The 13,329-nt window shown below is 35.7% G+C and overlaps 1 protein-coding gene across 1 annotated transcript; it reads left to right on the top strand.

Moving 5' to 3' along the window:
- The first annotated feature begins 378 nt into the window (after nucleotides 1-378).
- SLC7A9 (solute carrier family 7 member 9) lies at nucleotides 379-11,706 on the top strand. The gene is made up of 13 exons (XM_035893604.1): nucleotides 379-537; nucleotides 776-901; nucleotides 2,100-2,247; nucleotides 3,180-3,422; nucleotides 4,033-4,158; nucleotides 4,561-4,660; nucleotides 5,773-5,817; nucleotides 6,151-6,274; nucleotides 7,985-8,088; nucleotides 8,938-9,034; nucleotides 9,766-9,915; nucleotides 10,510-10,684; nucleotides 11,642-11,706. The coding sequence occupies exons 2-13, from the start codon at nucleotides 797-799 to the stop codon at nucleotides 11,704-11,706; spliced, it is 1,482 nt and encodes a 493-aa protein (XP_035749497.1). The 5' UTR covers nucleotides 379-537; nucleotides 776-796.
- The last annotated feature ends 1,623 nt before the right edge of the window (nucleotides 11,707-13,329 follow it).

Here is a 13,329-nt window from a genome sequence, read left to right as displayed (position 1 = left end):
AGTTTGTAGGGTCTGAGAAGAGACTTTTGACTGAATGAACTTTTAAGAGTGAGGACCTAACCTGATCGATTTCCTTCACTACCTCAGGTTGTGTTTTATTCCAGTACTATGGAAACAAGCAAAATCCTCACAAAAAAAGTGACAAGCCTAAATTTAAATTAGAAAACAAACTGTTCACACTTTAATTTTAAACAGAACAAACCATTCGGTAGAAGACATTTACTCTGAGGCAACACGGAGAAGACTGGTGATGCTGAGGCAAAGAGCTGCTAATTAGACAATTACAGGAGACAACACTTGGTTTAGCAGATACTTGCATCTCCAAGGAATTGAGACAAGGCCTAATTTAACGAAGATCAGAAAGAAGGTCTCCTAGATAAGAAAACATACTAGCTTTTGTGAGAAAGATTAAATCCATCTGGACCTCTGGAGGAATTCAAAGGAGGAACTAGCTATAAAGCCTAGATTGTTCCAGTAAGGAGATCCTCTCAACTGAATGTAACCCGAGACAGAAGACAGACAGACATTCACTGCCAGGTGGGTATGAGGAAAATCCACAGCAAGTCAGTTGGTTGAGGTGAAGCAGGCATAACACCTCTTTGATTTAATCTCCAAGCAGGTAGTTAGATGGAAGTCCTTTACCTGTGAGCAAGTGTGTGTGTGTGTTTATGTTTTCTGGCAATATTTAACTGCATGACTTTGGACCCATATATATGAGCAAAACTCAAGCAAACATTAATATGCTAGACTGATATTTTGTTTTTTATTTCCTTAGAGATTTCAACAAGTAAACAAAATGGGTGAAGAAAGCTTAAGGAAAAGAAAAGGAGCGGACAACGGAAAAGAGGATGGACAATCCATTCAGAGTCATGAACCCCAAACGATGAACCTACAAAAGCAGGTAAAACTTTTTCTTTTCCCCCTTCAGTCCATGTGCGTGGCTGGCAGAGGGAGGCAGTAGGAGGGTATCTGCACATGCATCACAATACAAAAACTGCAGTTGTCCCCCAATTTAGCAGGAATTTTTTTTTGTATTACTATCTTGACAGTGTGGTTGGTTCACATTTTAGGAAACTGCTCATTACTAGTTAAATAGCTCTGATATAAACACAATTAAAAAGTAAGAATACCTATTTTTTAAGTCTTTGAGTTATTTTTCTATCTGATCACTTCAAAGTTGATCAAGTGAGACACTTCATAAACTTTACTGTTTCTTTCCACATATACTTCTCAGGGGCTGAAGTGGACAGTTCAGCTCATTGCCTCTGAAAGTTTGTCAGTTTTTATGGCTGTAAAATAGCCACTGGTACAGAAAGACAAGTGAAAATGTGTATCCTCTGGAAAAGCATGGATGCTTTAGAAAACAGATGTGGCACTTCTCTCAGAAAGGAGTGGAATTCCTCTTCAAATTTAAGTAACCTGGAAAAAGATTTCTCTATGTGGTTTTAGTTTGGTGCCAAGACTGGCAAAATATTGGTTATTAGACTAGCCATAACTAACAGGAAAACTTCAGTAGCCCATGTCACTGTTTTTTTAGGAGATGCCTCAAGTCTTAGTAGTTTCATGAAACATAGGACACTAAAAAGTCAGGAGAACATGCTCTTTTCACCACCTAGCAGTATCAAGATAACCCCTTTGCACAAATAGCTGAAGCAAGGAGAAGAAGACAACTGCTTAAAGAAAAAAAGGCAGACTCCATCCAAGAAAGCAAATTTTTGAAGCTTAGAAAATTCAGAATTCCTCAAGTGCTCATAAAAGAAATGCAGAATTTAATCAAAGAGCGGAAAAGGGATGCTCACCTCTACAAGGTTAGATTTGAGTTCTACATAATCCAAAGGATGGTTTAATAACGCAAATACACGGGCAGGCAAAGTCCTTCCTTTCGGAAACAGCAGGAGTGTGCCACAGGGTGTGTATGCATCTTGGAAAGAAAAGAGAAGAGAAATTTCACATAGTTTAATATATTGCTTAGTAAAAGCTGTATGTCAAAAGCTGAAAAAGTAAATTGGTAATGACAAATGCTGTAACTATATTAAACCAAAAAGTAATTATTGAATTATTAGAAGTTACTTTACCAAAATGTCTCCTTTTATTTCAAGGTGGGCCTCATCAGTGGAATCTGTATGATCGTTGGTACAATTATTGGCTCAGGTATCTTTGTTTCTCCAAAATCAGTACTTGCCAATGTTGGAGCTGTGGGTCCTTGTTTAATCATCTGGGCAGCCTGTGGAATTCTTGCGACATTAGGTAAATGAGTCAACAAAGAATCTGAATCTTTGCTTAAATATTTGTATCTACTATTTCTGCATACTACTGTTTTTTCACAAATTGGCTAGACCAAAATCAGTCAGACTCTGATCAGTATAGCAGCATTCAGGCAAAATTTAAAATATGTGCTATTTAGAAAAGATATGTTTTTAAAATTGTAAAGCACATTTTTAGATAATTTTGAAAGCAAGTCTCAGTTTTGCTCACTTCATCCGCTAACTGTAATAAAGAAAATAGTTTTCTACTTAAATCACAGGCAAAATCTGAAGTTTGCTGACAGCGAGCTAGGTACTTCTGCTATTTTTCTGCCTGTGTAATTGCATAAATCTAATATTCTATCATCTGAAAATTTAGCGGTAAGCATCTCAGAATATTTCAAGAAGAAAAAAGGAGTTCTTTGGGCATTGTGTCAGGTACACAGCATATGCAAAAAAATTTTTAAGCAAAATGCCAGATATAGCAATAAATCTAGAAGTATCATTGTACTTTAAAGCTGAGTTTAGGAGATGTACTTCAAAATTGCGCAGCAAGTCTAAGTTTCTAAAAGGTAGGTCAGCCAGTGCAGTTATCATTTAGATGCTTCTTATAGTGTTAGTTTCTTAAAAGGAAATTTAATATGAAATCAGAATGTTTGTACTATATTTGCTGAAGTCTTAAACACAAATGGTAGTAAATTCTGGACTGTAACTTAATAGTTTCAGTGTATTTTTTCAATTGCTCATAAGTAAGTAAAATTTTATTTTGCATATATAGTAAAATGCACTGAAACATGAAAAAGCAATGATGCATTGTATATATCTGCATATCTTAACTTTACTACCTACGAAAAAGTTACCATCTGCTCTAGCCAGTCACAGTTAAGAAGTGCATGAACTAAATAACTGATAATAAATGCTTTTCTTGTTATTCAGGGGCACTTTGTTTTGCTGAGCTTGGGACAATGATCACAAAATCTGGGGGAGAATATCCTTACCTCATGGAAGCGTTTGGCCCAATTCCAGCATTTTTGTTTTCTTGGACAAGCTTACTGGTCACAAAGCCCAGTTCATTTGCAATCATTTGTCTCAGCTTTGCGGAATACGCATCGGCTCCTTTTTATCCGGGTTGCGATCCGCCCCAAGTTGTCGTCAAGTGTCTTGCAGCAGCTGCCATTGGTAAGATTCATACTTTTTCCTATTAAAGAGGCAAGATCTGTAACTGCACAGCGATTTCCGTTCAGGCCCATCAATGAATGCATTTCAGCACAGTAAGACTTCAGCAGGTTAATCTTCGTGAAGGCATCAGGAAGCGACCCTACACTGAAAGCAACAGAAAACTTTGGAACACAGTACAGCGAGTCCTTCCCACAATAACTAATTAAACAAGATATAAAAAGGATAGGTTTAAAAATGGTTTGTTCCCAGTTTAAGTTTCTTTTATTCTTTACTGAGATAGATACAGCTGTGGAATGAATACTTACCTCTAGCAGAAAAAGAAGAAAAGCTAAGTGTGGAGATATTATTTCTGTAGTTACCAGAATGCTGTGTAACTGCAATGTATTTTCTTTTTGTTAAAGGTATTATCACAATCTAATTCATAAAACTGATTTTCTTAACCATTTAAAGAATTATCCAAACACAGTATGTTAAAAAAAAAAAAAGTATGAACAAAGAGCAGAAGGAAAAAGCAGTACAATAAATGGGGAGCGGGCGGAGGTTTTAAGAGGCAACTTTTCCTTCAATTCTGACAAATTTTAATGCAGAAATATGATTTTATTTCTTTTAGTGATAATTACAATAGTGAATTCAGTGAGTGTGAAGCTGGGAAGCTATGTCCAGAATTTTCTCACAGCTGCTAAAATGATCATTGTCACAATCATTATTGTAAGTGGAATTGTTCTCCTTGCACAAGGTAATTAAATATACTTTACTTACAGAAGTCTAGTTCTTGTGAAATATGTAGAGGTGTTTGATTAGTACAGGAGGACATAAAAAACCCCCACATTATGTCAGAATTCATAAGGTTCAACAAAAATTATTTCAGCTTCTGCTACAATCATTTAAGAATTTCCCACTGACAAAAGTGGCATAATAAGGCTCTCTATTAAGTGATTTAGTTCTAGATAGAACTATGGTATTTTCTTTTAGAGAAGGAAAGCAGTGTGGGAAATGCAACACTACAGATCAGTTCATAAAAAAATGGCACTAATTGAGAAGTTTCAGAACATGAAAAACACACATTGGAATGTTTCTTCATCTGTGGGGATTAAAGGAATTAATTTCAACACTGATCAGTTACCTGTTTTATTTGCAGGAAAAACTGAAAACTTTAAAGATTCTTTCAAGGACAGTAAAATTTCTGTTAGCTCTATCGGTTTGGCATTTTATAATGGACTCTGGGCATATGATGGATGGTAAGGTATCTTTACTGACATTAATGGGTGCAGTTTAAGAGCCTTTAACTGGTTTACTCTCTCCCTGTAGAACTCAAAGATGTGATCTAAAAAAGTTAACATCTGACTTATTAAGAATCTCTTAATGAATTCTGGAAAACACCACCAGTTTGGTTAAAAAAACAAACAAAAACCCTCCCAACAGGCCCCCTAAAATCTTCAGGTTACTATTTATTAGGGAAAAATGTTATTAGATCCTGAAAGGGCTACTGCTTTGCTGCTGAAGATGCTTAGATACTGTGGTAATGAGGAGAATATAACACAGTTCAATTCCATTATGTTAGACAAAATGGCGTTCCCAGAGCCCCTGCTGTATATCTGCTAATTCAGTCATTCAGCTAGATTTTTTTGGGTAGTGGGAAAGCTGGTGCCTAAATAATTATTGAAATAAGCAACCACCAGGCACCATCACTTAAAAATTAGCCTGTTGAACTGTAAATACCAACTCCTCATATTTTCAGAAGTGGATGAGTAAAAATCTTGTTTCGATCTGGACTACACACTCTAGCAAAAATGAGTCTTTGGAAATTACAGTTCTGACAGGTGTAATGCTTAAAAAGGTTTTTATGCCAGTTTTCCAGACAACACGACTTACAGAACTACGGTGAAACATTAGCAGACTTGCTTCAGTCCTTGCAATGCGTGTACACTTGTGCTTGTATTTGAAGAGACTCAAATATTGCAAAGCTTGAAGTTCAAAGGCAATCTTGTAGATCCGAGATAAATGTCTGCCAAAAATTTTGTTCTGTTACTCTGGGATATTTTATCCAAGAACAAGGACAATCTTGTTTCAAAATCTCATGAGATACTTCTAAAACTGAGGAGGAAAAGATAATGGAGGAAAAGAAGGTGTATCCAAGAGGTTAGCATTTGGACAAGAAGCTCACATAGTTTTTGTCCTGCAGTTTTATCATGTAAAAGATAAGTTGTACGATAAGTTGGGTTTGGTTTTTTTTTTCCCCCCACTGAAAAGGTAAAAAACAGTAACACAAAAAATAACACCCGACTCTACAATATATTAGTATGTCAACACCTGACTGCTAATAACACTGTATGGATCTTTTTCCTTCCAGGAATCAACTCAATTACATCACAGAAGAACTTAAAAATCCTTACAGGTAAAACTATATAGGAAAGCAACATTTCTAATGACAGAAATCAAACAACATTTTTGTAGAAGCAGGCATGTATTTTGGTTTGGTTTTTAAAGCAATGGTTATTCAAGGTTTGAGCACTAACAGACAGAGCTAATTAGCATCTATTACAGACTTCATAAATTTGCATAAAGTTGTATTTTTTCTTTTCTAAATCCTGATTTCCATGGCTCTACAACAAAGAAATGTAAATACACCTAAAGAGCATATGGGGAAAAGTAAGAGTCCACAGTTTACTATGACAGCTCTACCAGTGATATAGCAATGCTGATGGATTCTTACTTTTGCATTCTTTAGAAATCTACCGCTATCTATAATTATTGGAATCCCCTTGGTTACAGTTTGTTACGTTCTGATAAACATTTCATATTTCACCGTAATGACTTCAACAGAACTCCTGCAGTCCCAGGCAGTTGCTGTGGTAAGCCACTTTATTTTGTAATAGAGCATCTGAAGAAGGCTGTGTACATTAAAGGCATGAGCAAAAAGGAACCTGTAATTTTTCTTAAGACAGAAATTTATTTCTGTCTCAGCTGTCAGCATCACCTTTTCCCCCCATTATCTACTGTCATTTTTTAATGTAAAATTTATTTTAGTAACGCTTAATTTAAACACTAGTTCTGCCATATCCCAAGGAAAAAAAAAGCAAAAGCAATGCAGTCTTTAACTAACATTTTGTAAACACTACAGCTCAGAAGTTGACTGTTTTCTATAAGCGCCAAAAAGATGAAAGGAAAAATAGCACCTGACTGCTGCTTTGCCCTTTTCAATATTTCCAAGAAACAAGCACATGCAAAATTGACAGTAAATCAAAGTTTGTCATTCTGGAGATAACAGCACATAGTCCGTAATTCACCATATTCTTGCTTTTTTTCTTAACAAAGCTAAACCCCATCCTTTGTACATTATTGCCAGACATACTATTGCAGACAAAATTAAAGATTATATAATTTCTAAAATCTTAACAAAACACATTTGTCCCTTCTGTTCTACTCAGTAAATTTTCCATGGTACATTTGTCTCCAAAATAACTATTGAGAGATCATGCAGCAATTTTTCCTAATGTTAGTCTTTGTGGAAAACAAACAGCATGCGACATGCATGCAAAATGCAGTGTAGCACAGTAAAGAAGTACACTAATGTAGAAATACTTAAACATTTTAAAAAATACCGTCTTTTAAAATGTGGAACTTTGGTGCATTTCAGCACCTTGTTTGCACCAAGAGGTACAGCAAGGTATACCACATTATAACTTGTTTAAGAACTAGTCCTCTTCAATACACCACTAAACTTAGAATCTGTGAACAACACACATCACCTAGCACTAAACTCAGACTAAATTAACAACAAAATCTCAGAACTGCCGCTGAGCCATACAAAGGCAGCACAGCAAAAGGAGTGCACTGTATAAAGAGGCCTATACATCTCTAAGTAGGCTTCTTGCTTAGCACTGCTGAGCCTCCTATGACTGGACAAAGAAACAACACTGATGTTACACTTGTGCAAAACCAGAACTCTTTATGCTTGATTTACCAGGACTACTTAACCACACCCGAACTAAAACCCCAAAACCTACCTGTCCCAAAAGTTTTCATTCAAATTCCCTTGCAGTAGATCAATGTACCTACATTAGATCTTAATCCATCCCGCAGTAACAACTAACATACCATGGCACAGGTAAAAACTGAACACCTTAACAAGCTTGTCCTTGACTTGTTCACCCATAAGGCCTAGGTTGTCATGCCGTCCCTACTAGTGTTACTCCTTCCATATAGGTTGAAACCAGCTTGTGTATGCATGGCGCTCTGCTGCAGCGCTATTTTTGTTTTGCAGACACATCCCCAAACCAGGGTCTTTAACAGAATTTAATTTCTGCATATTTTTTACATCTATCTCCCAATGTTTCCTACAGATGCTGCATCTCAAACACCACAACAATAAAGCAGTTCAGGAATTAATCTAGGTCTTCATTTGGCAAAGCATTCCTTAATAACTACACAAATATATGGTTTTATTAGTAACATACCTTAGATACCAGTTTACTGTGCTTTTAAAGAGGCTCCAACATTACTGAATATACCAAATGGTAGTTAAAGTGACAGAAGTGATTAATTTTAATCCTATATCCCAGACATTTGGAGACAGAGTCCTGTATCCAGCCTCTTGGATAGTTCCTCTCTTTGTGGCCTTTTCTGCAATTGGATCTGCCAATGGGACCTGTTTTACTGCAGGCAGGTAAGCTCTCATTCTAAATACCTTAAAATGAAAATTTTTAAAGGATGGAAAAATCTATTATACATTTATGTATCTACACACAAAGTCTGCTGATCCAAATGTACAAAATGTAATTAAGAAGTACCTGCAAATCCAGCTATATTGTTTAATTTTTAAAAAGAAGTAGTGGCTATGGAGGCTTGAAAAATTAGAAAATAAGGTCTCTCACTCTTAATTCAAAGCAGGTATAGCACAAAAGTTTTGGGTTTTTTTCAACTCATCAAGTTTAAAGCTAAGAATTGAACAGTTAAAAAAAATCACCAGTAAGAATATGGCTATACCAGTAATGATAAAGATAAGAACAGAGAAAAAAAGAACCTATTCCTTTCTATCAGTTGTTCAACGCTTCCATTTACTGTTTAAAAACATATTTCAAATCCATCTGAACATGATAGGCCTGCAAAGAATTTTTTTTGTCAGAACACTGTCAACATAGCTTTTTAATATGAAGCAAATTAAAAATGAAGTATTTAATTAAAAGGGACACAGGAGCTAACATTTTTTTCCAAAATAATTTTAATGTGCAAACTAATGATTCCAAAATTAGTTTCTAGTTCACTACTTCAATACCAGTTCAGAATTAATTTCAAGTTCACTGCTTTAATACTGTTGTCTCCCATAAATTAGTCTACTACAATATTCCTTAAATCCCATTGCATATCAAAGGAAATACTGATGAAATTGTAGCCAGATATAGCCACACAATAAAACAAACCTGAAAATGAATGGTACTTTTTTTTTTTTTTAAAATATCGCCACTTAACATCTAGTTGCCCCACTAACTATACTGCCTTGTTTTTGTTTTGTCAGACTTGTTTATGTTGCAGGTCGTGAAGGGCACATGCTAAAGGTGCTATCCTACATCAGTGTTAAGTGTTTAACACCAGCACCTGCTATCATGTTTTATGTGAGTATATATTCTAAGTACAGAAAAATTATCAACAAAAATTCTCCAGTAATATGTGCTTTCACAATTTCTTACCAGCAGTCTTGACACATATCTTTGACTATCTAGACAAGAAAATTGCCCCCCAAGTTTCTTAACTTGAACACTTTTCATTCCAGAACTGAATTTTAAAATCAAAATGTTTTTAAGAATCCACGGGATGAAAACAAAATTAAAAAATTAAATGAATGATTAGCATTAGGCAAACCTTTTATTTCACAGGATGCCTGAAAGCAAGCTATCACTACCCTATTTCCTCCTTCTAAGAATGCATTTATATCTCACTAAAACCAGTTCTATTCAGTAATACATTATCTTGTTATTTTTATATATTTTGCCCATTTATCTTATCTTCAGGGTAAAACAAGGTAAATTCAATATTCAATTGTTCTGTTGAGTCCCTGTAGCTTTAATAACCTAAAAATATATTCTTCCAAGATACACAGTCAACAACAGACCAATGCATACAAATTGTACGTCTTTTGACTTAAACGGAAATAAGATTGCACACAAAAATAAACACGTTAGCAGAATGTGGACACTATCTTTAAAGGTGCTGCAATACACTTACACCCAAGTGTTTAACCAAAAGCATTCATGGATCACACTCTGGAACACCATAAACATACATCCATACTGACACATTCATTCAGCCTTCTTTTATAATGGCTAATTTTTGTTTTCATTTTTAGGGGGCCATTGCTATTATTTATATTATCCCTGGTGACATTGACACACTCATAAATTATTTTAGTTTTGCAGTCTGGATGTTTTATGGTTTAACCATACTTGCGCTCATTGTTATGAGGTTTACAAGAAAGGAACTCAGGAGACCAATCAGGGTAAGTTCAGCATTCAGTATGGCTTTTCCTCCACTCCCATAAAAACTGAAACATGAACTACTCCTAAACATTTGGATATTTAAACATCCTCAGGCAGACTCCTCCTTCTTTAGGTCCCCCCCCACCCCACCCCCTTTCCTGAAACCTAGCCATTTATTTGTAGTTCCCTTTGTTCCAGTTTTGCACTAGGACAAAGCTTGTAAGGACTGGGAAAAGATGACATAACATTTATTTTTACTTGCATAGACCATGGGCACAAGCCAGATTTTCAGGGATGGAAAATTGCAGTCAGCAGATTACCACTGAAAGAGTACCCAAAATAAGACCCCAGGTCATTGCACTGGAGTCAGGTCCCATGTTCATTAGAACACAAATTTTCACCCTGCAATTTGCAATATCAACAGAGATCTTGGTCAATCATTTTGCAGAAGAATTTTCCATGTTCTTCTTACTCTTTCAATTGCCCCATCTAATTACAGAAATTTTAAAAGGAAAAACTGCATAAGGCAATAAAAATATTCTTCTTTCATATATTCAACTTCTGTAAGAGCAACAAAAGAATGAACAACTAATTTTGTGCTTTGTATCTTGCAGGTACCCATCATCATTCCAGTCATAGTGACATTAGTCTCCATTTTACTGGTATTGGCACCAATCATCAGTGCACCTGAACTGGCCTATTTGTACTGTGTTTTATTTATACTTAGTGGACTTATAGTTTATGTACTTTTTGTTCATTTTAAGTTCAACTGGCCCCGAAAAATATCAAGTAAGTATACCTCAGACAGCCAGATCCAAATTCAATAGAACATTGCTAAGCTATGTAAGCACAGCTAATACTTAAGTAATTACTGTAACGAAGCTGATAGTCCATCCCACCTAAATCACACGAGCAGGGTGTGGAGGGAGGCAATTTTCCAGACATTGAGCAGCATATAGTGAGCTTTACTAAATACTGTTGTTTACTCCTTCCTGTGAAAAAGGTGTTGCCTCACTTCAGGAAAAACAAAACTTAACTCACTAAAAAGCAATATATCACTGTAGTAGTACAAGGAAACTGACTTTTAAGATGAACAGAAATTTTTTGTCTGGGAAGTTTGGTTTTTGATTGTTCATATTTCAAAACATTGTGTTAGCCATTAACTAAAGATTAGCAGACATACATTCTTATGCTGCAAAATACTTCGCTTTTAGCTCAGGTTATCAATTCTGCTATACTTAAAAGAAAGGGTTAACAGCATTACGGCCACAGTGCTGCTGAGTAAAGTGAAAGCTGCAAGAACCTAGTGTGACTATTTATAAAACTATTTTGCATAGTCTCAAGAGAAACTCTTTGCAACTATCTCAGGGAAAACAGGACACACAGGTATTTCTAAAAGGGAAAATGGAACCAGCTGAAGAGACAGAACAGACAGAATTAGTAGTTCTACAGACTTAAAAATCTATCATCCATCCTTCCTGCCCCTTGGGGATGATTAAATATTTTGCAGTTATGCCATTAGAAACATTGCACTCCACTGAGATCAAGTTTAGAAACCCTGCAGTGTTGCAGCTTGGATCTTAAGACTGCTTTTATTCCCCACCCCTTATTTTTTAAGTTTGAGATAGGAATACGGAAGAGGCAGACAGCTACTCCCAAGGATAATTTTTCTCACTTAGAAATAAGTCTGCATAGAAATACTGTTCTCTCAAAGCCTCTAACATTTTTTTTTTTTCTTCTCCTCAGAGTCCATCACTATGCACCTTCAGATGCTTTTGGAAGTTGTTCCAGCAGAGGAAGTCACTGAATAAAATATTTTATATTTACCAGTTTGTATTTTTTAAGTGCTACACTGGTTGAAGAAGATTCAATTTAGTTTGGCACACCTATATACTTTCTAAATTGTTATGTTCATACTGGTGTATTATTTTTGCAACTCTTTAGTACTCAAAAAAATGTTAAATATATAAGAATAAAAGATTTCTGAGCGAGATTACAGTGTCCATTGTTTGCTAATACCTTATGTTAACTTGTTTTCTGCATTAGAATTACTCAAAATAAACACGAGGAGCTTTTCAGTTATGAAGATGGCAAAACTTACCACAAACACCATCAAGATACTTTTGATCACGCTGCTGAAAGAACAAAGCAGTTATCATTTACAGCATCACATTCAACAGGCCACGCCAAAAGGACAGAAATAACGTAAAACCAGACTAACCCCATTCTCAGACCAAACACCAGCTATCAAAAAGTAGACTGAGGAAGTGGGAATCAAGTAAAAATGGAAAGCACAGTTGACAGGAAGATAAGAGGCTGACTTTTTTTATTTTTTTTTAATTAAAACAAGATAAAGCTTAATTTCTCAGGTATCTAGCTTTCCTCTAACACTATCCAAGTTACAGAACAGCAAGTAAACGCCACAGAAGTTATCCTCAGCATGAACGTGACTTCACAGAGGTAACTTCATTATCCTAGATACACTCCATTTGCTAGCTGATGAAAATAAGATATGAAAAATAGATACTACATTAATATATAGATGTAAGCAGCTTTTATTTCCCTACCCAAGAAACTTAAGGTTTCTCAATAACATTCTTTACTTCTATATTCCCTCAGTGCAAATGGATAAATGAAAGAATTTTATCAAGTCACTTGTCAATATTTTAAAGTGATTGAGAAAGACTGTTTATACTGAAAGCACAACTCTCAACAACTGTTAAGCACATTCAACCTAAACGTATAAGAATATTAAGCAACTGGCTTAAGAGCTAAGTTCGTACTAACTCTAGCCTAGCAGATTCCACAAAGAAGCTATTTCTATCATCTTGCAGCTACAAAGAAATAAAACTTAAGTTTCTATATAAGGAACCTTAAGTTCCATTTTGCATCTACCTACATAGAAGAGCAATCCCAAAGGTACATATAAAAATGATGGGCTCTGATTAATTTGAGGGAGATTTTGCGATTATAGTCAGATCCATGAAAATCTCAGCTCCACATGCCATCAGGGTAAAACAAGCAAAAAGGTTAAGAATGACTAAGGCAGGCAATAGAGACCTAAACAAAATAGTAATAATGTCATTGTGTATAAAGTGCCTACTTGCCAGTGTTTTGTCCCAGTCACACTTATAGCTGCTGTTCCCCTAGCTCAGTTGGCAAAAACCAGTTTTTAGAAGTATCACTTCAAACAGAACTATAAGGTTCAGGGAAAGACCAAAGGAGCAGAATACTTTTGTATAAGGAATGACTATCTGCTACAAATGTGAAGGCTGAAATAGAGATACCTGATTGGAGGATGGCGGGGAAAAATTATCAGAGGGGTCCATAGGCAGAGTCTGAAGCGACAAGAAGATGGGAAAAGCAAACTATCTGTTCCTAATACATCTTGAGGGTACAGAATGTCAAGCAGACAGAGCAAGGATGGCTTCAAA

This window comes from Egretta garzetta, unplaced genomic scaffold (assembly GCF_000687185.1).
Source record: "Egretta garzetta isolate BGI_Z169 unplaced genomic scaffold, ASM68718v1 scaffold354, whole genome shotgun sequence".
Classification (NCBI taxonomy): Eukaryota; Metazoa; Chordata; class Aves; order Pelecaniformes; family Ardeidae; genus Egretta; species Egretta garzetta.
The sequence above is the reverse complement of the archived record's forward strand: the minus strand, read 5'-3'. Positions and strand labels throughout refer to the sequence as shown.